Source organism: Cyprinodon tularosa, unplaced genomic scaffold, assembly GCF_016077235.1.
Source record: "Cyprinodon tularosa strain WSP-4 unplaced genomic scaffold, ASM1607723v1 ctg90, whole genome shotgun sequence".
In the NCBI taxonomy this organism is placed as follows: Eukaryota; Metazoa; Chordata; class Actinopteri; order Cyprinodontiformes; family Cyprinodontidae; genus Cyprinodon; species Cyprinodon tularosa.
The window spans coordinates 455,003-482,700 of NW_024039674.1; the positions used below are offsets into that span (position 1 = coordinate 455,003).

The 27,698-nt window shown below is 36.3% G+C and overlaps 1 protein-coding gene across 1 annotated transcript; it reads left to right on the forward strand.

Moving 5' to 3' along the window:
• Nucleotides 1–1,152: 1,152 nt before the first annotated feature.
• On the forward strand, nucleotides 1,153–26,074 carry si:zfos-911d5.4. The gene is made up of 8 exons (XM_038274072.1): nucleotides 1,153–1,343; nucleotides 2,963–3,092; nucleotides 3,520–3,620; nucleotides 5,601–5,703; nucleotides 6,861–6,906; nucleotides 10,074–10,302; nucleotides 10,492–10,712; nucleotides 24,324–26,074. Exons 2-8 carry the CDS (start codon nucleotides 2,974–2,976, stop codon nucleotides 24,489–24,491), a joined length of 987 nt encoding a protein of 328 aa, XP_038130000.1. The 5' UTR covers nucleotides 1,153–1,343; nucleotides 2,963–2,973; the 3' UTR covers nucleotides 24,492–26,074.
• The last annotated feature ends 1,624 nt before the right edge of the window (nucleotides 26,075–27,698 follow it).

Below are 27,698 nucleotides of genomic sequence, written 5' to 3' on the forward strand. Positions count from 1 at the left end.
GTTGCAACTTATTAAAATTTCTCAACTCCAAGTCTTATGTATTTTCCCTGAGCATCTCATCCTTCTGCTTATCTAAATCATATCATTTGTGTTGCTCTCTACAGCCTTTCATTCTTGCTCTTATTTTTGCAAATATGATTACTTTGGCACTACTAAGTTATTTGTTTCAGATGCAGATTTAAAGTTGAACTCATTACAATTTTGGACACTGAAAATTTGATTAATGCTGTTGCACAAACCAAAAAATGTGTTTCTTGCTTACTTTATTTCACATTAAATGTCGTTCTAATATTTAAATTCAATCTATAGATATTAGATGATTGCATGATAGCCTCATTTTGTTCCTCTTAAACAGCCTTACTTCCGTCGTATACTAAAACGCTCTCCGTTAAAAATGGTCCAAAGCATGATGCTGCCACCACCATGTTCCCCTAATAATAAAGATCAATTAGCTCCATACTTAAAGGGATGTATCTAAACAAAGGAAACCATTTATCCTTTTCGCCTCACTTCATCAAATGCTGTCTAGAAATATGAACTTGAAGTATCAAAAGAATCTCTAAAGATAAAGATACTCTTTCCAAGAATAGTGTTTAAGGTCTCTGACATACAGATTCTGAAGATGACTTATCTGCATGGAATATATGCAGTTTTTTTCTCTGTTGCTGTATTTATATGATAAACTTTTTATGCTTTTTTTGGATTGGACACCTTTAATGGCTATTTGAAAATGGAAAACATTAAATTTGGGGCATTTCCTGGAGGTTTTATGACAGAATTGAAAAACAACTGAAATTCTGCTTGTTTTGATCAAGAATATTTTCTTTTTTTTAATCTAAATAAAGATAGCTCTAACTTACTATTTATCATGCAGGCTAAAGTTTGTATCATTTGAAATGGGCTTTATGGCTTTCACTAATGAAGCCATTTGTTTTGTTTTCTCATGCAACTCTTTCTGAATTTAAAATAACCCAATTTCACAAAATAAATGCAAGCATTTTCTGATTAAATTAGAAAAATGTCTTAGAATGTAGAAAAGAAATGTTCTGAATGGATGCATCAGTGCTGGACTGACTGACGTCCTCTCTGATGTCACGTCTATTAGGGCGAAATGTGACGCTGCAGGTGGCGCACGTGGTCTGTTGTTTACTTCTTCCAGCAACGCTTTGCCCCAGCTGGAGGGGAGCTAGGGACGCTGAAGTTGTGAAACAGTTTTCCTGGATAGAGTTACTTCGCATTTAGATGAAAATAGATTGAACACAGAGACCTGAAAGATGACAGAGTGAAAACCTTTCCTCTTCCGAAGCTTTACAAACACTAAAAAGAGCAACAACAACAAAAAAGTGAGTACAGTTTGCTTGCAAGGAAGCTTGTGTCAGACACCCATGCCTTCTTTGTTCTATTCTTCTTAGTTTGTTTATTTTATTTTAAACATCCAACTTCCGTCAACGCCGCTGAAAACGTTTTATGCAACTATTTTCCTAAGCTGTGAATGTTATTTGCCTGAGATAAACTCTCCTCTTTGTATAAATATCTCGCTGAAAGTATGAAAACGAAGTTTAAATCTGTCATGACAACTGCAATTAAATGCAAAAGGTTTTTTATTCCCCCCCATAATTTAACATGAAACTCTCAAAAGGTCTGTCTCTATGTATTCAGACTACTTTACCCCCAAATATTTCCATAGGAATTGTTTTGAGACATGAATCTGTTGTCAAATCTATATGAATCTAGCTCTTATGTTTAAGCCACAGATATTTGTTGGAAAACATCAAGGAACATAAGCATACTAGAAAAAAAAAAACACACACACAAAAGAGAGGCTGGGGAAATGTGGGGGGTTTAAACAGGTTTAGGTACTAAAACAGTATCCAAAACATCACTCCTCAGTTCATCTTATAAAAATGAAAACTGTGTCACAACTGCAAACATCCAAAACTATAAAAGTGTACCTTAACTTGCAAAAAAGCTTAGAAAATCAAAAGGAGTAACAGCCAGAGGTTGATGGCTGGAGGAGCTGCAAAGACAGAGAGTTGCACGGGAAAAATATGTTTTACAGCATGTATGGAAGAAGGTACCATGGTCAACACTGCAAAAATGATCTCAAAATGAGTAAAAATGTCTTAAATTGAGTGTATTTACCCTTAATTTGAGCAGTTAAATAAGATGATTTGCCAATGGAATGAGTATTTTTACTCTTAAAATAAGATAATTAGATAATATGCACTTGAAATAAGACAATGCAATTGTTTTTTCTTATTTTAAGTGTAAATTGTCTTGTTCCATTGGCAAAGTGTCTCACTTAAATCCTTAATTCAAGAAAAAATGCACTTATTTTAAGAAGAAATTACTCATTTAGATTTCATTTTTTTGCAGTGAACTGAGATTAAGTTGGTAATTGGATACTTTTTTTTTTTAAACAGGGACTTGACTTTGCCTTCTTAGAGGCAAAACTACATGACAAATATTTAATATTTAGAGCAAGACATTTAGAATGTTAAATTGGCCCAAGACTGTCAAATGTTGCAAAAACTGTAAACTGATGTTCACACTTTCTATACAGCAAGTCTGATCAAAGTTGAGTTTAAAGCAAAGGTGCTAGAGACATACCTCCCCATTAACCCTATAGGTTTCCTTAAATAGCACTTAAAGATAGTTATATTAACTGTTCACTAAGAGAGGCTAAGTTCAGATTCGCCTCACACTTTCTAGATTTGTATTTTAAATTGAAATAAATAATTTTTAATTCCACTTTCACAATAATGTTCTCCCTTGTGTTGGTATACCACATAAAACCCCAACATTTGTTTGTGTTGGAATGTTGTAACTTCTCAAGATAAGGGTGAACAGGTAGGACCCCTTTTGCAAGGCCATCTAAATATATATATATATTAGCATATATATTTAATGTTTTCTTACAGCATGTGATCTAACCAAGTCTTTTTATTTTTTTTTATTTTAGATATAAATAGAATGCTTCAGTTTGGAAACCTCCTCACCCATTTCCATTTTCCCCATAAAACTTCAGAAAGCTCTCAAAAACAAACTTTAAAGCAGCTTCCAACCCAGCCTGACTTTTTACAACATGTCATGTAAGTATGCCGTGTTATGAAAAATTAACCCTAGAAAGTGGATGAATTGTTGCTAAGATTTGTTTTAAACTAAATGATTCTCTTTATCACTAAGATAAATTGTACATACCAATGAGGTCTTTCACACTTTTCTGAGATTGTCTTTAGAAATTCCTTATATTAAATGACTGTATAAATCAAGAGCTTTGTGCATGTTATTTAAAGCCTTATTTGCAGCAAAAGTTGCATCATCACAGTAACAACCTGTAGCTTGAGAGACACTTCAATGTTTGTGTCCAAAAACTGAGGGCAGAATAATGCAAAATCTCATAATGTATTGGGACAAGGTGTTTCACATTGGCATCTTATTATTCTGCTGTATATAAGGCAAGAAATAATGACCTGAAACAAGGGACAAATTGTATTCCTTTGTGCTTCTCTTCTGCAGAAAAGTCACTGGACTGAGGAAGGAAGATGTGTATTGCAATCTTCGTGTTTCCGACCAGCTTCTAACAGCCAAAGACGACATCAACATGGTTATCTTGACAGGTTTGAAAGCATTAATTCAGGATTTCTGCCCCTTTGACCCGCTGATACCAACTTTACCCTATTTTGAGCTACGAAGGCCATACGTTCACACTGCAGCCTGAATTCACCCAAATCTGATTTTATTTGTATTTTTTTGCCCATATTTTGCTTGGATGTAATCTTTTCATGAAAGTTTTAACAACAAAGATCAGATTTTATTTTTTTTACAGTGTGACCCAGGCCACTTGGCTATGTGGTTCTGAATGCCATACCTATCTGATCTTTTTTAAATTAATTCAAACTGTACCCCATTAAAACACAACAAAGGCCACTATTCTGTGTTTTGCTACGCAGAAGTGAGAAGAAAAACAATTACGGCGGATGACAATGCGGAGAGCAGTCTTTATTTTCAACCTTCTTGTAAAGATTGTGTTGTTAATGCGTTGGCTAAGGTCAGCAAAGAAATTAAAGATTGCAAGATGTGCTCCAGCACAGATGTGCTCTATCATCCATGTTTACGTCCGTAAACACAGAGCACGATTGCTTGTGATGTCATTGTGTCCTCTAATGCGCATGCGGGACATTTAAAGGTATTGTGGGGGATTTTCACAAATTTTATTAAAAGAACCACCCTCTCCAATTTAAAAAAAACATGCACATGCACAACCCTGTACCCGCTCCCGAGAGGGAACACTTATTAAACGTGTGCTAGAGCATGCACGACCCCATTTCTCCTAGTGCACAAAAGATACTGTTCTCATAGCTCATACAAGCTTACTGTGTCCAAATTTCTGCTAACCCCTAAATACCTCAATCACTATATAGAGCGGGGACTTTATAGTGGCCTTTATAGCAAACTCAGTTACCTGACCGTTTGGACAGATGATCACTACTTTTTGCTCCTTTGGTCACGTAGCTCCTCCTCCACTGCGCGGTGCCCGTGTTATCTTTGTTATTAGTCGCCACTGTCAGGTAGCGACAGCGGGCCGCTGTGACAGCAAATCCCATAATGCTTTGTGAGAAGAGCTCTCCGTACAAAGGATTCTGGGATATAGCTGCCTCTTCTGAGGTCTTTCATTTCTTCTTATACACTTCTCTTACAACCCCTGGCCATATTTAAAAACCACAATGAAAAATGTGAACTTCAATGACTGTCTGACACTATAGCTCACCACAGATATATGTCAGAAAGTGCGCACATGCAGAAAAAGATAGCTAACTGGGGACGAGCATGTAGGTCGGCCTTACATTAACATATCACCAGAATGATTGACAATAAGGAGGACCACTTATTTAGATGATCCACCCGGAAATAAAAGATCATCCTGTATACCTTTAAGTTGTGTAAATACAGGTCACACAGGAGATCACATAAAAGTTGTATATATATTTGGAAATGTGAACAACCTTTGCTGCGAATTCACAACAGATATTTTTCGAACCATTGGAATGCAGTGACATCAACCAGAAACGCCAGGCTGAGGCAAAACAAACAGGGCTGCATCAACGCTACTACATGATTTGTGCTGATTTGGATGGGAAAGATGTTTGCACGTTTCACCCTACGGATTTGGCAATAGTTTCATTTACCAGTTAACTTTGCTAGTTGTGAATAAAAATCAAGAACATGATATGACAGAGCTACTACTGCTGCTGCAATTAGCTAAAAACTCGACACGGTAGGCAGGTGCCACTTGGTGATTTACCCATCAACTCGAAGAATTGTACCGAATGTCCCTCCCTTTTGCGAACAATTTCCACAGGAGCCTTTCCAGATGGATTTATGTGTAGAATTCAAGTTATACTACACAGATAAATTATGCTTATTCTAGTTTACTTTCCTGGATGTCTTCCTCTATGTGCTACTTTTCTTTCTAATTACTGCCATTAAAGAACTCAAAAAAGGAAAAACAAAAAAAAAATCAAACAAACCACAAAAAAAAACATTTTAGGGATGTGTAGGTATTTATGTATTTTTATCTCCTTTTTTTGTTTTTTTAGGTCATGGGATATTCTGCATGGATCTAAAGCCCTGGAGTGGGACAGTGTATGCTCACAACAAAAACTGGCATGTGCAAGTAAAAGAAGAATACCAAAACTTCACTAATAATTCAATTCAATTCAATTCAATTCAGTTTATTTATATAGCGCCAAATTCACAACACATGTCATCTCAAGGCACTTTACAGTTCAACCAGATCAAATTGATACAAAGTTTTCTATCTAAGGAAAACCAGTTGATTGCATTGACTCATTGACTCAAATACAATCCCCCAAACTAAGCATGCTTGTAGCGACAGTGGAGAGGAAAAACTCCCTTTTAACAGGAAGAAACCTCCAGCAGAACCAGGCTCAGTGTGAGCGGCCATCTGCCGAGGCCGACTGGGGTTCAAGGAGACAGAAGCAGAGATACAAAAAGCAGCTGTAAAAGGCGGCCCCGTCCAGGAAACACACAGCCAGGCAGACGAGCTCCGAGGCAGCTCCCATGCCAGAGGACGAAGAGAGCACATCCACTCAGTCACGGTCAGAGAAACAGGACCACACTGGAAAACAGGCCGATCTCCAACATCTATTAACAAGGGTGTTGATAGAAGCAGCACAGCTGATATTTTTTTCCAGGATGACGTCACAGCCAAACAGGAACAGACGAGGCAAAGCTACTCTGAGGAAAAGCAGAGAGAGCAGAAGGTTAGAGATTGAACTAACAGATTCTGCAGAATAGGAGAACAGAGAGAGAATGAAGCAGAATGATGAAATGGGGGTCCCTATGTCCTCCAAAAGTCTAAGCCTATAGCAGCATAACTATAGAGATAGCTCAGGATAACCTGAGCCACCCTAACTATAAGCTTTATCAAAAATGAAAGTTTTAAGCCTAGACTTAAAAGTAGACAGGGTGTCTGCCTCACGGACTAAAACTGGTAGTTGGTTCCACAGGAGAGGAGCCTGATAACTAAAAGATCTGCCTCCCATTCTACTTTTAGAAATTCTAGGAACCACTAGTAAACCTGCAGATTGAGAGCGAAGTGCTCTGTTAGGAACATAAGGAACAATCAGATCTCTGATATAAGATGGAGCTTGGCCATTTAAGGCTTTATATGTGAGAAGGAGGATTTTAAATTCTATTCTTGATTTAACAGGAAGCCAATGAAGAGAAGCCAGGATAGGCGAGATATGATCTCTCTTTTTAATTTTCATTAGAACTCTGGCTGCAGCATGACTCAATGCGAGTACCTGCTCAATGCGAGTATTATGACTGCAGCATAATACTCGCATTGAGCAGGTTGATGATCCCCTCAAAGCTGTCATGGTAAACACACTCAATTAGCAGAATGTTGCCTAACAAAAATATAATAGAAGAGCTTAACTGTGTGTCTTACTTAAGCTCAAGGTCCAATTAATTATCCAAATCACTGAATTCATACAAACTGCTGTCGGGTTAAGAGACTCTGTGTCACTGTAACAATTTATATGGAAATTTCAAACACGGCAGCAGGGCTACCTAAACTTCACAAGTGGGCACTCTTATAATTGCGTTCACAGACTGAGGGGGTGGGACTGGGGGTTGAAAGCAGGCAGGTGCCTAAACACAGCTGTGACCTTTTTCTGTTAGGAGTCACTCATTTCCATTTCTATAGATGCTTCAGTATGACGGGAAGCTTGATTAGACGGCAAACAAGCCGTTCTGTTTAAATTTTTCAGTCTGCAGATACACCTGAGGTTACATCACTTCCATTTGTTTAAGATCACTGGTTCCCAGCCTTTTTTATTTTTCCCTGAAAGCCTCCAATGTGGAACAATGTGCATAGATGCTCAAATCAATTAGTTCCTAAAATGAATCGTTTTACCAGTTTTACGGTACTTAAAGATGTTGTTAAACCTGATAGTCTACTAACTCCTGGCATTGTTTTTCTGTGACTGAATACATTTTATACTTAGCAACTTTATCTCAGCTTCATAGATGAGATATTTTTAAATTCACTCTTCTATTAGGTGTTCTACCCTTTGTTTTTTTATTTCTTTTTCCATAGAAAGTACACCTGATTATATTTCCCTTTCATTGTCTCTTCCCTCATTGTGCTCATTGAAAGAACTACACGATTGCCAAAACTATTTGTGTATCCACTTTACTTTCTCTCTTATTCTTAATCTATATGGTCCAGTTTGTTGATGGCGTCACTGTCCCACATGATAGAAACTTGTTCACTGGTGAGAAAACCAGGGTTTGCAGCCTCTGCTTTAATTCAGACATTTTACAATTCAACACATTTTTTAGTTTCCAAAACTCATCTTTTATTGAACATTTAAATGTACTAATTTGTTGGTGTGACACAATACGTTTGGTGATCTAGTGTATGTCTATCATCAGTTTTGCTGTTCTTTTCAACCTCAATATTTAGCTGTGTCTCCTTTTAAGTACTCTCTCATCAACTTTTTGTCTAAGTCCTTCTTTGTTTAGCCGTGTCTCCTTTTTTGATGGGGCCATTGACTAAACTATGGCTGTGTCAAAATGTCCGCCCTCACACCTATATTAGCACTAAATAAACGTCACACCATTTAAAAGAGTGTCCAAATATCTAGTGGAAGAAAAAAGTAGTGGATTCAAAATCTACCACAATGCACATTGAAAAGTAATGTGCATCCATGGTCACTAAATGAGCAGATATATCCCAGAATGCTTTGCAAGAGCTCTCCTTGAAAAAGCATTATGGGATTCGTTTTGGGGGCAAGAGCGAACAAAGATGGCGCAGGTACCATGTCAGGAGCTGGAGTTATGTGAGCAATGGGGACCAAAAAGTAATGGTCATTTTTTTTTCTTCCCATAGCGGTTAACCCCCTTGGTTCAGTGCTTCTCTATTTACACTGCAAAAAATAGAAATCTCAATAAGTTATTTTTTCTTAAAATAAGTGCGTTTTTCCTTGATTTGAGGAGGTAAGTAAGACACTTTGCCAATGGAACAAGACAATTTCCTTTTAAAATAAGAAAAAACTATTTTATCGTCTTATTTCAAGTAAATATTATCTAACTATCTTATTTTAAGAGTGAAAATACTCATTCCATTGGCAGATCATCTTATTTACCTGCTCAAATTAAGGCTAAATATACTTAATTTAAGCCATTTTTTTACTTATTTCTGGATTGTTTTTGCAGTGTAGCTGTGTCTCTTTCTTACTTTGAGCCATTTAAAAGACTATTGCCTGATCTTTGTGTTCTATTTTAATGTTAGTATAAGAAAAACACTTCTCATTTTTTGCTTTTATATTTATTTCTTGTGCTTTTGTGCCCTTTCTGAACTACTGTCTAAACTTTGTGTGCTGTTAACTTTTTGTACTCCTCATTCCATAGAAAAATATCTTTTACCTCTATGTTTAGCCATGTCTCTTTCATAGCGAAACCATTGTGGATGTCACTGTGGACCATTTTTGTTTTTTATTCCATAGAAAGCAGCCTTTGCCAGTTTATCTGTGTTTACCTGCATGTCTTTAATAGAAAGATCTATTGACAGCTTCCATTACCTTTTAGTCTGTTCTTTCCAATTGAAAGGACTCTCAGCTCAGACCTTCTGTGATTTTCTTATTTTGGTTGTTTTACTTTTTTTTTTTTTTTTGCTCTTTCATTCCTTTTCTCTGCTGGAGGTTTTTACCTATCAGATGAGGGTTATTCCTCTCCATTATCAGCACGTTAGGTAAAAAGCAAAACTATCGCTTCTAAATCAGTCACATAGTGCAATCACATTGGTTTCTTTGCATGAGTAACTTTTTACCAAATAGGTAGAAAATAATCAACTAAATTTGACTCTGAATTAAGCCAGGCTGTAAGCAGTTGGATCAGAATACAACACCATAATTGGACCTTATTGAATTATCTGAAACTTGATATTAACTGACCATGTATGTCATTGCAAAAGCTGTTTGTATTGCAAAGAAAAACATTCTTTACTTGTCAATTTGATATTAAATGCAGTGTCTTATCCTCATTAGAAAGCCACTCTGGATAAAACTGCTTAGCGAGATCTTCCTCTATCAAACTTACATAGGCATCCTGTGTGGGGCTGTTATGTATTCTACCATTCAACTTGGGTCCTTTTTTTTGCCCCTTTCCTTACCTATTTGTATTGCAAGTATTTGAGTAGAAGAAGCTGCAGAATATTCTCCCTGTTCTATGTCTATCTGCACCAACAGTAAATTGTTTGTGGTAATAGGATGAGTCTTAATGAGATGGCTGGAATTTGATTAATCTTTAATTTTTTTCCATTATATTGTTTAAAATTTCCCATTACGCTAAAGGTACCAAGAAAATATTTTTAGAATGAACAAGATGATGTCTTTTTACAAAATATCACGTCAATAAAAGGATTATATGATGAAAGAAGTAAACATACCATCCAGTTTGTCATGATGATGATGTTGAATTAATGGCATAATGATACAGATGCACATTTATTTGCTTCTCCCTGATGTTTTACTCTCTTTTAGAGCAAAACAGCTCAGTTATGCAGTCATTTGAAGAGGAGTGGAGTGCCAATACGCAACAGTCTCTTCCTCCCCAGGGTCATATTTCTGTCGCCTGACTGCAAGCTGGATGATGAGTTGAGGAAGAGGAGGGAGCTGGTTCCTTATGGAGAGATAGATGAGTTCCTGAGAACTTTCAAAGAAGGTTATGTGGGCTGGATATCTGATGCTTTGACTCCTTCCTGGATTTCAGGTAAATGGGTAGGCCTTAGAAATTTGGCACAGAGTGTAGTTAATGCCATAATGAGTTTTAGAAAACTTGCTGACCGAGTAAACAACCTTTTTTTTTTTATATATATTTTTTGGTCTCAAATTCTAGTCATTTAATACATTTTCAATATACAACCAGTTTTATTTGTGGTTGTTTTTTACCTCTCTGCAGGGCATCTGTCATACAGGCAGATAGAGTCGGTGCGTGGAGTCCTCAGGAAGATGGGAACATGGGATCTGTTGCTTCTGCATGGTGGGGAGCAGCTGAAAGGAGACTACTTGGGCTGCCAGTACATCGCTCTTGACCGCCAGGATACTGAAACATTGGAGTTCTCCAGAATCAAGACCTTTTCTGCTGAATCACTGTGGGCTCTGCTGGGTCACGTTCCTCAGGTGAGTACACTAACCTGATACTAACAAGTCCAAATGCCATGTAATGACATCAAATGTAAGGCTGGACCTGACCCAGCAGGGGGCAGTAGTACCCTGTCAGCTCACAACTCATCAGCCTTGTTGTGATGTGAAAAAAAAACTAATATTATGTCCCTATCAGTGATGGAGATGACACCAGATAAAAAGGTTATTTAACCAAATTTGAGTTACAATTCATGTTTATTTCAAAGTTTAAGCAAATTATGATATTAATAAGCGACACTGAAAATGATGGCTTTATATGCTATAAAGAAAATAACTACTCTTTTAAGATTTCTCCTTGAAGTAAAATATCAAGTATTAGAAAAACTCTTGGCTATCTCATTACACTCACTATAACAGAAAAAGACACATTTAGAGTAGAATTACTGATTGATGACAATATTAATCATTTTATGAGTAGCCAGACTAAATCAAAGCCAGCATTACTTTATCTCTCTATAGTGATGATCCCATGAGGTGCTTTTATAAATAAAAGTAATCCTAATTAAAGCAAATTTGGTAGCATATTTTCCAGTATTGTAACTTGGTCATTTGCAGCCTTAGAAGTAATATTACTGTGGAACCTTATTTGTAACGGTTTGAGTTTTACATTTTCATAGTTTAATTCAGATTTTGAATGCTGATCCTTATTAGAAAAATCATTTATTGTTGGATGTTAATAGTGATATACCAACAGGCACTAAATGCTTAAATTAATTTTAGCATGTTTTATCAGAAATAGACTCAAAATAACCTTGTATAACCATATATGACTGCATGCATTGCCTGGATGGGATTGGATCAACTTTTGTCAATTTAATAGTGACAGCATTCTGATTAACTGAATGTCATTTTTTGTATTTCATGTTTTTTTAGGGTGGTAAATAATAATGTTTACTGCCTGCAACAACCTATTTATTAAACAGGACATTACTAGTATAATTTAGAGAAATTTAGAGAAATTCTTCAATATTGCACTATGCATCATTCCTTTTCTAATTAAAAGAAAAACACAAAAAAACCCTAAGTAATCATTTACAAGTTAGAGACATTTGTGGACTTTCTTTTGTTTTATTTTTCAGATATTACACTCGAGTTCATATTACTAATGTTTTCAATTATTGATATAATTACTTTAGAGGATATATTAAACCCTTTTTGATATTCCCCTTTATCATAGTTCATTAATAGAACTGTTTCGTAATTTACTCTTTTAACTAATAGAGTCATATTAGTACAGTCACTATACATAGTCAATACAGTCATACAGTCACTGATAAGTGACTGAATCTGTTTTTCACAAAGTCATAACCATTTAGGCTGCTTAAAAAGGTGTTTTTGTATCTCTCTTAGCTTTATGTTCAGTTACATTAGTTGATATAACAATGATTCCTCACACTTCAAAACAGAAAGACTGATAAGGAACTATTAAAAAAAGAGCAGAATATATAGTACCTCCTGAGGTAATATATATATAATATATAGATGTATTTTTTAAAGGTTAAGTTTAGAAACTTCCCAAGTATTAATAATTAGAGAAATAACACTGGTCCCAGCACTGGCCCCTGAGGAACACCATATGAAATCACCATCTGTTTACAGTAAACGAGTCAGAGTTTAATTTATGTTTTGTTTTAATTTCTAGAAAAGTTTTTTTTTTTTTTCCTCTCACACAAAAAATGATTTGCATCACATACATCACTTTCACTTGTCAGTTGATGTGTTGAGAATGTTGACATAACTTCTTAAACACCATGACCTGTACTACCCTTCCATTATTGAATCATAACCCCTCTGCACCCAAATACTGAGCCTAGACCTCCTGTGCAAGTCTGGGCTTCACTTTGCACCCAGCCCCCACAACATCTAAAACCCAAACCCAGAGTCTCCCCATTTGCCTCCAGCTGCTGTGTATTTGATACACGACCTAGCAGTCATTAGACAGTCTCCAGCAGTCTCCTTTCTAGCCAAAGGGGACACACACGGTGTAAGAAAATGTATTGTTTTTGAAAGACATTTTTTTTTAAATTGCAAAAGTGTCACGAAGCCTGACATATGCTGCAGACTGTATGAGTTTTAATCATAAAAACTGAAGTATGTGAATTAAATTGTGCATAGGGTGTTTTCAGCTCGAAGCCCGTGTCGTCCACTGTCTGCAGGAAGACGTCCACTTTACTCCTGCAGCAGCTGCAAAGGGGGGATGCTTGAGGGGTTACAGGGAAACTTAATATCTCCCCTGGGTATATTTTCAAGGCTCAGAAATAATGCATGCTTTTGATTTGTTACTTGTAAACACAGGCTGAAAAACCTGTGGTATGACCTTACGGTTTTACTCCTGCATCTGTTTGCTCTGTTAAAAGCAGCATCAGGTCGCGCGTGTTTTACCCGTGAGCTGGGGTAATTGCTCTGTGGTGAATGGGAGGTCTATGCTCCAAAGTGGAGAATGATAGAGTAGAGTAACTGTAATTTATTAATTACGGTCCATATTCTTAGACCACGGTTCTGGCTTCATTCAATTTGTATGGATAGAGGAGTAATTACAGTGTGTGTGTCTGTGTCTTAAAGAGAGAGAGTAGGAGGTGAAAGTCTGCTTACGGCCAGATCTAAAGTGCAGGTTTATTTTTGTTCCTGCTCTCTGTATTACCTCCTGTTTGGTTATTTTCTTGTATTTTTAAAGTCTGGTATTTCTGACAGTTTCTTCACAAGGAGCTCCTTAAAGTGTATTTAATTGCATGTGGCATTGTCAAAGGCTTGTAAAGTCACAGTAAACATCTCAGCTTACATAAAGACTACAAATGAGCGTATCTCGGTTGCTGGAGCTACATCTCGTCTCCCAGACGGTCCACGGGTTCCACACAATTGCAGCTTGTTAATTTAACTCCACCCTGCATTCCTCTCCGTTTGGCTGTCTCCCGGGCTGCACGTGTCACAGCCTTGTAATGGACAGTGTGGTGCATGTCGAACTTGGCAAATGAAAAGGCCGTGAGGAGGGGGACATCAGCTGCTTTGTGTTGGTAATGAACGATGGCGAACAGTAAAAAGGCCCGGAGCAGGTCATTTACAAAGCCCGACTATTCTGCTTCCTAAATAGATCTTATCGCCAATGACTGTGGACATTCAGCCTTTTATGTTGAGATCAAATTGTTGATAAAGGTGCGTATACATGCATTGTTTTAGTTGAATTTTAATAATTGTGTCACAATATAGAGTTCACAAAGCAAGGTCAAATCAGATTTAAGCGATATATCTTAAGAAAAAAAAAAAAAAGTGCTGTATTTTTACAAAGGTTTTCACAATATTAAAGGAATAGTTTCTGTATCTTTCAGTCTGGGGTGGACTAGTCTATAGCATTGGAATTCTCCTTGTTTTGTGCCTAAGTAAAACCTCAAATAATTAGGCAGTTAATAAAGCAAATGAGCTAAAATTTAAAGTGAATAGGACAAAACAGGCGTAAATCTACCATAAACCCTAACTTTATAATAATAGTCAAATTTATTGGATGATGAAAGGACTTTAAAACAAGCTGACATACAGCATCCAACTCGTGAGCTTTGCCCTTGTAGCATTGTATATATTTCAATGGCTAACACGACGCTAAATTACGTCATGGAAAAGTAAAAACTAGAAGTAAAATCTCCTTCTCATCACTGACCCAATATTTCCATTAAACTACTGAAATGGTTTCTAAGTAGTACCTACGTTAACTTAAAATGTAAAAGCTTTCTGGCAAAACAGGAAGTTTTTAGGTGTATTTTCTCACTTAAAATCATCCTAGATCAACTTTTTGTGTTAAAGTAATCAAGAAAAAATGACTGACTGACCAGCTTACATTATGGCTGTGGCTAGACTGTGGATCCAATACACATCTTAGCAGAGTCAGTAAGCGACACCAGCAACATACTATGAGATAAGCTAAGAATTAACAATGTCTCTCTATTTAAGGGTCGGAAAATCATAGGAATGTAAGCTATTGATTCTTTTAATTTTTTAATGTACACTAATAGTTTGTTGGATTTTAAAGTGCTGAAAGTGCAAACAACATTTTACTGTTGCAGTTATTACATTACATTTCAAATCTATGGCAGCCATAGTACTTTAATGCCATATTTAACAAATTCAATAATTTTATTGTAAGGTCTAGCTTGATCCAAAACCTTAACTCCAACTTTTCCTCTTGGAATTCTGACTTTAGAAGCAGATTTTGAAATGTTTTATTCCAACATGAAACTTGGAAAATAGGAGAGTAAATGGTTTTTCCCTTCTTTTGTGACAAAATGCAACAAACTGGAAATAGTACGACTACTTTTTCTGATATGTTTTAACACTTTTTTTAAAAGAGTCGACCTGTTTTTTCACTTATGCAATAAAACAAATTGAATAGAGCTCATTCGGTTTACCATCTGTACCTGGTCTATTACAAAATAGGTTGAAAGTAACACAAGCAGCAACACTTAATTACTTCCTGCAGGTGATTATTTGATTGTTGGAATTCCCTCTTTTGGAGGAATGGAAAGATCATGATAGCAAGTGATGATGGCAGGGCAGGATAATGGTAGCAGTAGTCAGTACCTGAGGCAGACCAAAATCATGCTTTGTGGAGGGTGCTATCTTGTTGCCGCTTCTTTATTGCACAACAAACACTTAAAAAAAAAAAAAAAAAAAAAAGCCATGGCAGAATTTAAAGATATCCATAAAAAAGTCTTGTTTAAAGTTTCCCACAAGCCACCTGGGAGACAAAGCAAACATGTAGAAGAAGGTGCTCTGGTCTGATAAAACCAAAATCTAACTTTTTGGCAAACATTGTGTTTGGCGTAAAAGCAACACAGCCCATCATCCTGAACACACCATCCCCACTGTCTTACACGGTTGGGGCAGCATAATGGTTTGGGCCTCCTGTTCTTCAGCAGAGACTGGAAAGATGGTTCAAATTGCTGGGAAGATGGAAAATACAGGACCATTCTGGAAGAAAACCGGTTGGAATCTGCAGAAGACCTGAGACTTCTGCAGGTGTGAATGTACCATTAAAAACTGTCAGGCTATGGCTCAAAACAGGCATCCTTATCATCACATTTAGTTATTTTATTCTCTGATTTATTTAAAGTTTTACTTAAAAGTTTTATGTATAATTTGCTGAACAGCTATCAAGACTTAAATTATTATTTTTTTTATTTTGAAAAGCACCAGTATGCTCAAATTTCTATAATTTCAGAATCCCACTCAAAAAGAAACTGGAATTGGAAATCAGTTTCTCAATAGTGTATGTATTGTGTGTGTGTGTGTGTGTGTGTGTGTGTGTGTGTGTGTGTGTGTGTGTGTGTGTGTGTGTGTGTGTGTGTGTGTGTGTGTGTGTGTGTGTGTGTGTGTGTGTGTGTGTGTAAAGCTGCTGAGGAAAACATACTTGTGCAAGAGAAGTGTACTGCCGTTTTACAAGTGTCTGTGATTAACTAGTAAAGACTTGGAGCACTTATATAGGGGAAGGTAATGATAAAAGCTACCATGTGATTAAACTTGTTAGAAATCTTTTTTTTTTCCTCACTCGAGTACTGAGAAGTAGTGAAGAGTCCCATGGAGAGCATCTGCCTCTGTCAATTTAAATATGACTCAATGTGTTTCCTCTAAATGTGTCGTCCTCTGTGATATAGCTGTCATGTACAAGAGCTCCTCAAGCACTTATTTGTTAATTTAAACATCAGCTGCTTTGCTTCATATTTTACACATTCCTACTTATCTCATTGAGTTCCCTTTAAATTTAAATATATTTGTTCAAATAAAGTTAAAGGCATCAATTTTAAATCCAGAATAAATCTAAAATAAAAATAAAAAAAATACATTATTAAAAGGCGAGTTTGTTTACATGTATTTAAAGGAAAACATCCCTCCAGTCGCACAGAGAATTTAATTCAGTTTTAAGCCTCAATTAATATTTACAAGGATTCAGTTTTGTAAAAGAACAGCTGCCGTTCATTTACTCCAAAATATTTTGAACAATTTAAAGCTCAGCCAAGTAATTTTAAATAATCTGAATCAAGCTTTAGTGTGAAATTGTCTGAAACTTTTCCTCCAGTCCAAATTATCAGAAAATCATTAAAAGGCTAAAGACCTTAGTATAAGAGTGGCTTCATGTAAGCAGCTGTAAGTAACATGAATAAAGATTAATAGGAAAATCTTAACTGTAAGATTTAGGAAAGAGTAAAGTATTAAAAGTTTAAACCAGGTTTTCATTTTTAGTAGTGTTGCGCCAATGCCATTTTTTGGCCCCGATACCGATACCCAATGTCTGGCTGTGCAGTATTGGCTGATACCGATACCATCTGTTTGAAATTGATGTGTTTGTGTATATATGAAGAACTGCACACTACTTGGATGTAAAATAATTGTCATCGTGGGTTTGTCAAGCTGCTGCCTACCTTGGTGAAGCAGGAAAAAGACTAATACAAAGTGAATCCAGTAGAACTTTTTATTGCCTTCCTGGAATGGGTGACAATAGTTGAATAAACTTTTGGCTCTCAAAATGGTATTGATGCCCTATTTGATCGATACAACCATTTTAGTGCAGTATCGGAGCCCTGCTCAATACTGGTATCGGTTTTGGTGCAACACAAATTTTTAATCCGAGCTAGTGTTAGTACTGTTAATTATTGGAAACACAGCCTGTTTAAAAGACAGTTAAGTTTTAAAAATACCAAAACCCTTTTGAAACAGTTCTTTTCTCAAATAACCCAATAAGTAATTCAATGATCAAATAAAGTTGGGCTCACAATTTTCACACCAGTAGGAAATAAGTCATTCGTTTCTCAAAAAGAAAAGTAATTACAACTTGTTTTTACAACAGCAGTTTTTTAAAAGAAAAAATAACTTTCATTTACGTAAAAAAAATGTATACCTTTTTTAATAATCGAATGCCTAATATTTGTTGCCATTACAGCAATCAAACTCTTCTTATAATGGTTTAGAACATTTTTGCATGTTCTGAGGATTTGAAAACCTTTTATTCCCCCTAATCTTTAGCTCTTCTTTATATCGTCTGTCGGATTCATGTCAATTCCTGGTTGGGAAACAACAAAATGTACACATTAGCTCCTCAGCTTTTAACATTTACTTTTTATAATCACATCAAATGCATTTTTACTTTGGCTTAATTTTTACAATCATGCTAAAAGTATTAATAGCATCGAACGACTATAATGAGCTAAAACAATAGTATCTCCCCAGAAAGATGTAAATGCTGCCATAAGTATTTTTTCAATGTTACATTAGAGCCCAAGAATTGTTATCTTTCCATGCGCCTGAAAGAAATCCATTGTTAAGTAGTCAAAGAAGAGTCAATTAAAATTGTGGCGCAGTTTTATTCTAAGGATTCATTCAGGATATTTTACACTAAAGATTCCCCGCTTTATTTAAATGTGGTACTAAATGGGGGGGTTCTTACTGGAAATTTTTCTTGGTCATGGTCTAAGATCTTAATTTTATCTCCCTGAGCTGAGTTATTTGTTTTGTGGATCCCGGATATTACAGTGATCTCCCAGAGAACAGGGCTCTTAGATATGATCAATAGGGATTCATAAATAATGAAGAGGACTGAGTGGAGCAGAGGCACTTAATTACAGCTTCAAAAGCCATTCTTGTTAATTGAGGTGAATAAAGGTGGTGAAGTGGACTGCGTAGAGCCATTAGAGGGTTTTTATTCTTTCTTTTTGTAATTACAGCAAAAGAAAAAAAAGAAAAGAAAACTTACTTGCAGCAAGAAAAGACCAGCTGAGGTCACGGTTTTCTCAGACAAGCATTTTTGTCTTTGCCATTAAATGAAAAAGTTAAATCTGGAGGCTAATTTATTTATCCTGACCACCTGTGAGCATTGTTTTTTACTTTTAATGTAAATGGCAGAACACTACATGTTCAAACAGCCACTGTGGACTGTAGATACAATATTTAATTGACAGCCCTGCCATCTGTTACGGTTATGTGAAATTATAGATAAACTAGTTAACAGACACTTTGGCCCATTGTCTGTTGTTTTGATAATCACCCTTAATACCGGTCGGCATCAATATGGTCTTTAAACCCGATTTGAGAGTTAATGGAGTCAGATGGGGACAGTCGGTGTGTGCGCTGGGGCTAATTTTGTTAGAGATGTTCATAAAGACCAAATTAAATCAGTCATAGATTGGGCCCTCTCAAGTCAGCCAGACAACCAGACCCATTGAGCAGAAAAGGAGGGGATTCATATTTTAACCTCTTAGAAAATGCACTTATGTGGATGGAAATAAAGTCATAGCAGGGTGACTGGATGCAAATGGTTATTGGAGAGAGTCTAATGGCTTCCTGTTAGCTGAGGCAGTCTGTTTGAAAACAGCCATTCAGAATTAAATGTGCTTTTTTTTTTTTTTTTGGGGGGGGGGGGGGGGGGGGGGGGTCATATTTAGGACTTAAGATAAATATCATTATTGATATTATTATTATAGAAGTCACTTGTTATCAAATCATAGTTTAGTTATTTTAATGGATGAACTACATCAGGATCAGGCTTAAATTTAGTTATTATATGATATATATTTAATGCAGGTGGTGGAGACTATGCAGTGTAGTGGTTATTCAGTCCACCTCCATTTTTTTGGGGGGGGGGCGGGGGGGGGGGGGGTTTAGTGAAAAAATATAACACTGATTGTACTTTTAGTAAATATTAAAGTCTTTTTAATTAGAAGTAGATTTGAATTCCAATCTCTCACAGAAAATAAACCCAGTTGATACCCCCCGATCAGCTTTGCATGTGTTTTTTTTTATTCCCTCAGTGCAAGTCATAGGCCTACATCTACTTTTTATAATTCTATGGTGATCTGCTTGTTTTTCCAGCCACCTAATGGCCATTTGCTGTAACCCAATATTTAGATATGTACAGCTGCCTAGCTGGAAAAAAAACTAAGGGGGGCTGTGGTACCATGACCCCATTTTCCAAAGGAAATTGTCTTTGCCAATTTAGCACAAGTATAAAGTGAAATAAGTTTAGTGGAAAAGCAAAACTCAGATGACCAAGCTTTCCACCAACATTTAAACGCATCATGTAATAACGAATCTGGAAGCTCTCTAAAAGAGTGAAATGTAAATTAATTTAATGGTCTGTAGATTTAGGAACATTTTTGAATCTGTAACTATAAGAATTGTGTGTGTATTTTTATTTTGTATTCATAATTTCATAATTTGTATTTGTTTTTGAGCACACATTTATAAGAACTGAAGTTATGCAAAAATGTTATTTACAAATTACAAAACATTACATATCTGGCATTACAGACTCTAATCTTTTCTGAAACAAAATCCTCTCTATATTAGTCTGGCTGTGAAAGCAAAATATGTTATTTACTCTTAATCTTTGATTGAAAAGGTGGCAATCACATTTGTACTCAGGCGTTTGCTTTGGATTATATCGATCTCCAAGACAGTTTCTGTCCCTTTGCATGATATTTTCAGGCCTTGACAAAGACATTTGGCTTGTCAGAGGTGTGTCACTCTGTTGCCTCTCCTTTTGCATCTGGTGAGACACGGCTCAGAACAAAGAGCCCGTCGTCTGAAGCCGGTGTGGCGTTACGCTCACTGAGAGTTCACCTGAAACAGTGCACCCGTGGCCTCCAGGTAACGGGCCCTTCTGACTGATGCCCTGCTGGGATTCTTTGACTTTATCAGAGGAAGAATCTGAACTTTGTGAATGGCAATACACACAGGCCACGACACATCCTTACCTAGTTACACAGTTCGTCTCATTAATCACAATCATCAAACCACATTTCCTCATAAACAAAAAGATTTACAACCTAAAAAATAGAACTTTTGTTATCAAACCATATTTACACCAAGAAAGCTTTGATAATGTAAACTACACCCAATAAAAGGTAAAACATAAGAAACCAGTGGGATCAGTATATGCAGATTAACCTTGTTTTGTGAAGACTTTTGGCAGATGGTAAATAAGAAGGAGGTTGTCTGAAACACGAGGAGTGATGTCATTCAAATGATTCCAACATCTCTGAGAGAGAAGAAAAAACAAAAAAACGAGTAGCTGCTCAGGGAAGACAGTAATAGGTAAGCTTTCAGCCCCTGCTGTTGGTCACAGTCACACAAACACACTGTTTATGCTTAAATTAGTAGTTATCACCTTGTTCAAGGAAAACTTAAATATAATTTAATTAGTTATTGATATGGTCATGCTGGCTTATTGAAGATTATAACTAACTGTTACAAACTATAATCCATCTTTGAGCATTTTTGTCTAGTTAAAAATGCTGTTGTTGAAAAAGAACAATTTTGGGGGGATTTTAATGACTGACTTATGATATTATTAGCTGATTTTATTTATTTATTTTATATCCAGTGCTGTGCCATCATTTCAGTAACCTCAAGCATTTGGCATGCTGAGGTGAGTGAAGCTTTACTGGTACAGACAGAAGGTCTACGTGACGTTGCAAAGATTAATAAACATTATTTTGGTACATTAGTTATGTAGGCTGGGGAGCTCCTGCACTGGGAGCAGAACATGTCACCTGTTCGGATTTTTTAATTACCGTAAACAGCTTTTACATTGTATTTATTCTATACAGCTGGGAAACTTACAAATAGAGAAATTGGTCAGCCATATAACAAAATTAATTACCGTAATAAAACAGGTCTATTGTCCATAAACTATCTTAAATCTTAGCATAAAGCGAAGCTTTTAAAATTGTTAACCCCTTTTTAATGGAGAAACATCTGGCACACAGTTTACCTGGACCAAACAGGAATCCTACCTGTTGTCTTAAGCTTGATGTCCTTGTTTTTATCATTATTATTAGCTGATTGGGTAATTGAATATATATGTATTTGCTTTCCTGTCTTTTTCAGGTTGAAAATGTAGATTTTACATTGTCTGACCTGCTGCAGCACCACAGAGAATAGATGCAACGAGCTTTCTTTGCCTTAAATTGGTTAATTGCTGATTAGCGATGATTACACTTGGCTGTAATTTGTTAGAATAATTCTACTCCAACATTCTTGTCTTGGTTTGTAAACCTCTAAGCCACCAGCTGTCACAAAGCTACTTTTTCATGCATCCCAAATTAATAGACACTCACTGACTCTGAAGTGGCCTGTTGCTATTGTAACACAAGCCATGTGGCATCCAGCCAAGGCTGCAATAGAAGACACAATTGTTTAGTCTTTTTTTCTTTTTTCTCCATCTTTTTCCCTATTTTTTTTTAATGCACACTAATAAGCAAGTAAATGGGGGAAGGATATGTGTGTGAAATCGTGGTGGCCTTTGTTGCGGATAATTAGGTTAGCGGCAAGAGCGTGCAGGTGCTGAGGCTGTGCTGTGTGCTTGTGGTGTGTTATCGACTTGCTCATAGGCTGTCAGGGGTGTCGCACTTCCCATCAGCCCTGAAGCTCAGCAACCTCTTCACTATTAAAATGATCACTTTCAATAGCAGACAAAGGAAAGAGGGAACATATCTAGTGCAGGGTATTTTCCCCACCTCTAATGCTTATCTGCCTTTTGATGTTGCCGTAATAAAAGGCCCATTGGGCTTCCACAATGACCTGCAAAATGGACAAGGGGGCCGATATACTAGGTTCTGACTGTCGCTAGCATTAACTAAAAGGCCTAGACATTATGGAGAGCTGGGGATGAAAGTACATAGAGTGAAAAAAATAATTGAAAAATTGCCTAATGCTAAAGTGAAAGAAAATGGAACTGTGAAAAGGCACTGTAATATTCTGTTATCCCCGGTAAATGCAGCCAAACAAGAGATGCGGCTTGGCATTCTTTTTGAAATGGATGTGGTTCAATTACCTGCATGTCTAAATCTAGTTAATGCCTCCATTGTCAGGCTTGAAACATAACAGGCAGTTTTGATGTAGTGTTAAAGCGTATTATGCCCTACAACCTACAGAAAATCACGGGAGGGATGACTCCATTCATGATGCGAAGGGAATTAAAGCTCCTACCGAGAACAAGGTTAATTTAATATTTATTCTGTTCCGGACTTCTGTTTGGATCTCTGTTCCGACTGAGAAGCTCTGTGTTTAAACCAGCTGATGGGAGAGGTTACCGTTTAATAGTTCTACATGAGCATCAAGGTTTCATTCTTGTGATGTAATTCTTTTTGCATTTAAAACATGAGGTGTATAAATTGATAAATGCAGTGACATTTCTAGAAAAGATGTGTAAAATGAATGACTCTTTTAGCACAGAAGCTTAATCCAACTATAGTTTGAGTAATTTAATGTTGTGTTTAGAAATATTTTGAACACTATCACCAGTGATTTGATTGCTGCCACTCCTGCTGTTCATACTTTGTAGAAATCCCCCCTTTTGCAATTAGGATGCCACTCATTCAGGCCCTATATCTTTTAAGAAGATTGTAGGGTATAGAGAGAGGGATTTTTGACAATGCTTCATGGTCTCGCAAGGTAGTCCAGACTTGTAATTCCTGTATTATGCTCTCTTTTCTTCAGCCCATTCCCTGGATTTCTAAAGGATTTAGGCTTTGCAAAGAGAACATATGTTTCAGGTCATTATCCTGCTGCAAATCACCAGAGACACCTTTTTGTTTTACCAACAGAGTCCATGATATTTTATATTTATAACTCAGAATTCAGTTGCATTTGGCACTTTAAAAATTCTGAATCTTAGAGTTGAATTTAGGGCTGAAACAATCAATCAGATTAATCGGGATTAATTGATTATTGAAATAATCGTCAACCAATTTAGCCATTGATTAATCATTAACTGGAGTATAGACTCTAAAACACGCCTTAGCTGATAGAGTGATCCACTTACTTATAGTAAGATTTAAAAAAACAGAATTAAAATATTTTGCATTTAAGATTTTTTTTACAAAATTGCCTGTCAATATGCTCTTTGCAAAACTCCTCAAGTGAAGAAGTTTGAGTTTTACCAGGTTTAATGAAGTAAAGTCTTCTTTAAAGAATCTTTTGCTATTCGATTATTAATCGATTAATAAAAAAATAAGTTGACAGATTAATCCATTTGCAAAATAATCGTTAGTTGCAGCCCTACTTCAATTTCAGTTCCTATTGCACATCTTCACGATATTGTTTGTTGGTTTTATTTGACCAAATCACCAAACTTCCACTTTAGTTCAAGTCCCATTTTTTTATGATTCCGATTGTAGGATGGCTGTTAAATGATTGATTCCATTAGAGTTAAATTTAATCAAAAAGATACTTTCTTTCTATTTCATCACTTTGAATTAAATCACCAACCATCTACCTTACTTCAGTTTGTTCTGTTGTACTTCCTGTTTTGGAGAGTTGCTAAACAATACTAAATATTAAACCTACTGTAAAAAAAAAAAATGAAAAATAGATTAATATTAAAATATTTTTAGGGATGGGGAACAAAAGGAAATAATAGGAACAGTGTCATCAAGCTCTTTCTTGCAAGTTTAGTTTGTGAATGTGAAGACTGAGTGCCAGTAGCTGAAAATACCATAAGGGTACCCATTGTAACATTTCATGACTATCCTCATAGAAATCATGTTTTCTTTTTATTTATTAACTTTTGTTTTCTCAAAGAAAGGTTTGTTTTTCTGCTTTCTTCAGGTAACAGTTAAAATGTACAAACGAGGAGCTCGTGGCTGGCTGGGTAAATCCCTCAACGCCACCGCCACCATCCCCTCCAACACCTTAGTGATCTTCAGAGTCAGCGGCGAGGAAGCAGATGCCCAAATCCCTGCAAGCATTATTCACAGCATCACACTTAGCATATGACAAAGTGAAGAGACAAAGGAAATAAAATGGAAGCATTCGGAATGAATCGTGAGCAAATGCAAAAAAAATATTTGTTTTTTTTATGAATGAATCTAACTGGATTGTCTTTGTGTGAACGTGGTTAAAAAAAAAAAGATCCCATTTGCCTTTTTTTACTGCTTCATTCTAAAATTGAGCTTGATGTTAATGAGATTCTTTTGACAATTAGCCTGATTAACTTTGTCATCTTTTATATTTCAAGGGCCGGCCTCCACTTTGCATGAGTTGTTAATTAATCATTATGCCTGCTGACTGGGTCACATCAGTCTGAGCCACGAGTGTTTAATGCTCTAATCGTAGCTGTTAAAGCAGGCAGTGTGTGGCTTGACAAGGGTTTCAGTGAGCTTACAGGACATTATTGACAGACTGTAAATGTTTTTGATTTATTAATGTACTGAGGAGAGATTCATATATAGTTAGAGGCGCACAAGCTCACTTTGTTTTATTTAGGTGTGGAAGTGGGCAAAATGATGCAATGATTTTAAAATATGGAGGGAATTCGGTGAAACAGTATAATTAGGAATCCCTTTAATTGGCATCTTTACATGAAGCATCGTTATATGTGGATACGGTGTTTTATCTGAGAGACTGTTTGGAAAGCAAAACCACTTGTCTTCATTGGTTTAGACTAGGCCTGGGTCAGTTGGAAGTGTTGAAATTCAAGACAATATTTTAAATACTTACTTTAAAAATATTCAAATATTCCCTCATGTCATTTCTATTGTTAAAGTTATTTTAATGTGCTGCTAGAGAAAGTAAAGAAGTGACCAAGGGTGTTACCAGCTGTTTGGAGAATGACTAGATGGAGAGAGAATACAAACCAAGATGAAGCCAGCCATTAATATTACTAGGCAACCCTGTTAATATATTTGTACAATTTGCCACCAAATTACTCAAGTTTCCTTTGATGGAATTCGGTTTTTCAGACCAGTTCAGCCTAGCGCCTAACCTTAATCTAATAATGAGTTTGTGGATGGAGCTAAAAAATTAGTGTGATGGCTGAGAGATCCTCCAATCTCTTGGCACAAGATTAATAATCAGACATACAATAGGACCCTGCAATAACCACATTGTTTACATGCTTCAGTTTTAACTGAATTTATTATGCACTGTGTAACTGTACATGCAAAATATAAAGTGGTTAGATTGTGGTATTTTTTTTGTGTGTTTGTTTTTTCAAGAGATATCAGTGTGATTGCTCTGAATAAGCAGTTTGATGAATGTCTTGTATTCAAAAAATAAACCCAAGTAGAATCCAGAAGCAAAAGTTAAAAATATTTAGAGATGGCTCAAATAGTGAACAATTAAAAAATAATAAGATCACTTGAAGAATGATGTATTTTAATTGAATTATACTTTTTTAAATATGAGTTCTTTTCAGTCTTTCGCTTCAGATTTGACATACCTTCATGATAAAGTAATCACAGGATGCATGGGTTGTAATTATCTTGTTATGCAGGTTGGTTTACGCTGTATTATGTGTTTTTAAGGAATTTACATGTTCAGTTTGTAGTGTAATAAAGGATTTTGGTTATTTAGCAATGGCAGTCTGCTCTAATCTTTTTCTCCATGTGGCTGCCACCTAGCTTCTCTCTGATGCACTGGAGTTTTAAAATCTTCATTTCCCTTTGGGCTCTTTTCATGTAACAAAAAAGTAGCGCATTTAGCCGATCATCTTCAGATATAATGCTGGATGTAGGACTTACATAGGGGTAGTGTTGGCATAGTGTCTACGTGGAAAAAATGAACCATGAAATATTTTGAAAGCTTTAATAAGTCAAAGTTAGATAATTTCTTTAGATCATTTACTTGTGTCTAAGATAATATCCCAACCTTCCATGATCTCAAAACAATTTGGGGCCAGCCGTCTCTCTGGATGAGTAAGCAGAGGTCCACAGATGAGGTGACCTTTATTCAAGAGTGACTAACGAGAGAAGTCATCAGAAGTCTTGCTTAAAGTTTTCCACCAGCCATGTAAAGGAGGTACTCTGATCAAATGGGGCAATAATTATAGTTTTGTCTCCACATTGAAACATGATGTTGACTGATTCAAGCAAACGTTACTGGAAATGAATGGAGCCAAAACAGGACAAACCTTGAATAATAAATGCAATAATCTGCAAAAGACCAATGAATGTATACAATAAAAATCATCTAGAGATGGATGCAATTAAATAGTTTTACAGCCAAAATGTCAGTCTCAGTGTAAAACTGGTGACTTGAAGCTATGAGCGAAGCAAAATATGGTTTTAAAAAATGATTGAATAAACATGGAAAACTATTAACACTAATATATAAGATTAAAAATTGTGGATGTAACATGATACAACACTTAACCTAATTGCATTTAAAAGTACTCTAATTCGCTAAGATATTTGACAGATACGTATTAGTAAAAGGACCCTCATATACAATCATGTGTCACAACCAGGCCAGAATGTTTTCTCATAACAGTATTAGAGAGACTAAGGGTATCAATCACCAGCTCACTCTCTGAAAGCATGCGGCATGTCTCCAGCGTGGTTAAAAATGTGGGATTAAGGATGGATGACTGGCCACGGGGACAAAGGAAGCCCTGTAGCAGAGACTGGGAGGAGAAGCTAGGAGGAAATGGACATGGAGACCAGGCTGGAAGTGAGTGTGACAAGGGAACAAGGTAAAACGATCCAACAGAAAATGAATCAATGAGAGTCTCTATTAAAACAGAAGCCCTATTTGGATACCAAGCTTGTGTGAAATTTCTGGTTAGAGTAAATAAACAGTAAATAAGAGGAAATGTTTTCCACTAAACTTTCGTTCTATTGCTTTAGAGCCTCTGACCCTTCTTAAGGGGAACTACACCTTATTGAATCAAGCTGAAAATGCAGAACAGGTGTTTATTTCTGTACTGGGAGGTACAGTACTCCAGGTCAGGTGCTCTGTTTGACCCTCCCCCTGGACAAGTAGAGTAAAATGATTCAGAATAACACCTGGTGGTAAATTCCTGGACTGCTGCACTGTACACTGCATCATTCAGCACTTAAGTAAGAGCACGTTCCTCCATCTTGGATATAAGATGCAGATATCCAGGTGTTGTTTAAAACGAATATGACAATGCAGAATTAAGTGCTACATTATGCAGTAGTTATTACTATTTAAAGTTTCAGCATTTACATTTTTCATATCTGA

Bases quoted from the DNA above. Each gene is read 5' to 3' on its own strand.
- si:zfos-911d5.4 (XM_038274072.1), top strand. From the start codon at position 2,974: ATGCTTCAGTTTGGAAACCTCCTCACCCATTTCCATTTTCCCCATAAA. The intron at 3,621-5,600 runs GTTTGAAAGCAT...TTGTTTTTTTAG, and splicing joins CAACATGGTTATCTTGACAG to GTCATGGGATATTCTGCATG. The intron at 5,704-6,860 runs TAATAATTCAAT...ATGACTGCAGCA, and splicing joins GAAGAATACCAAAACTTCAC to TAATACTCGCATTGAGCAGG.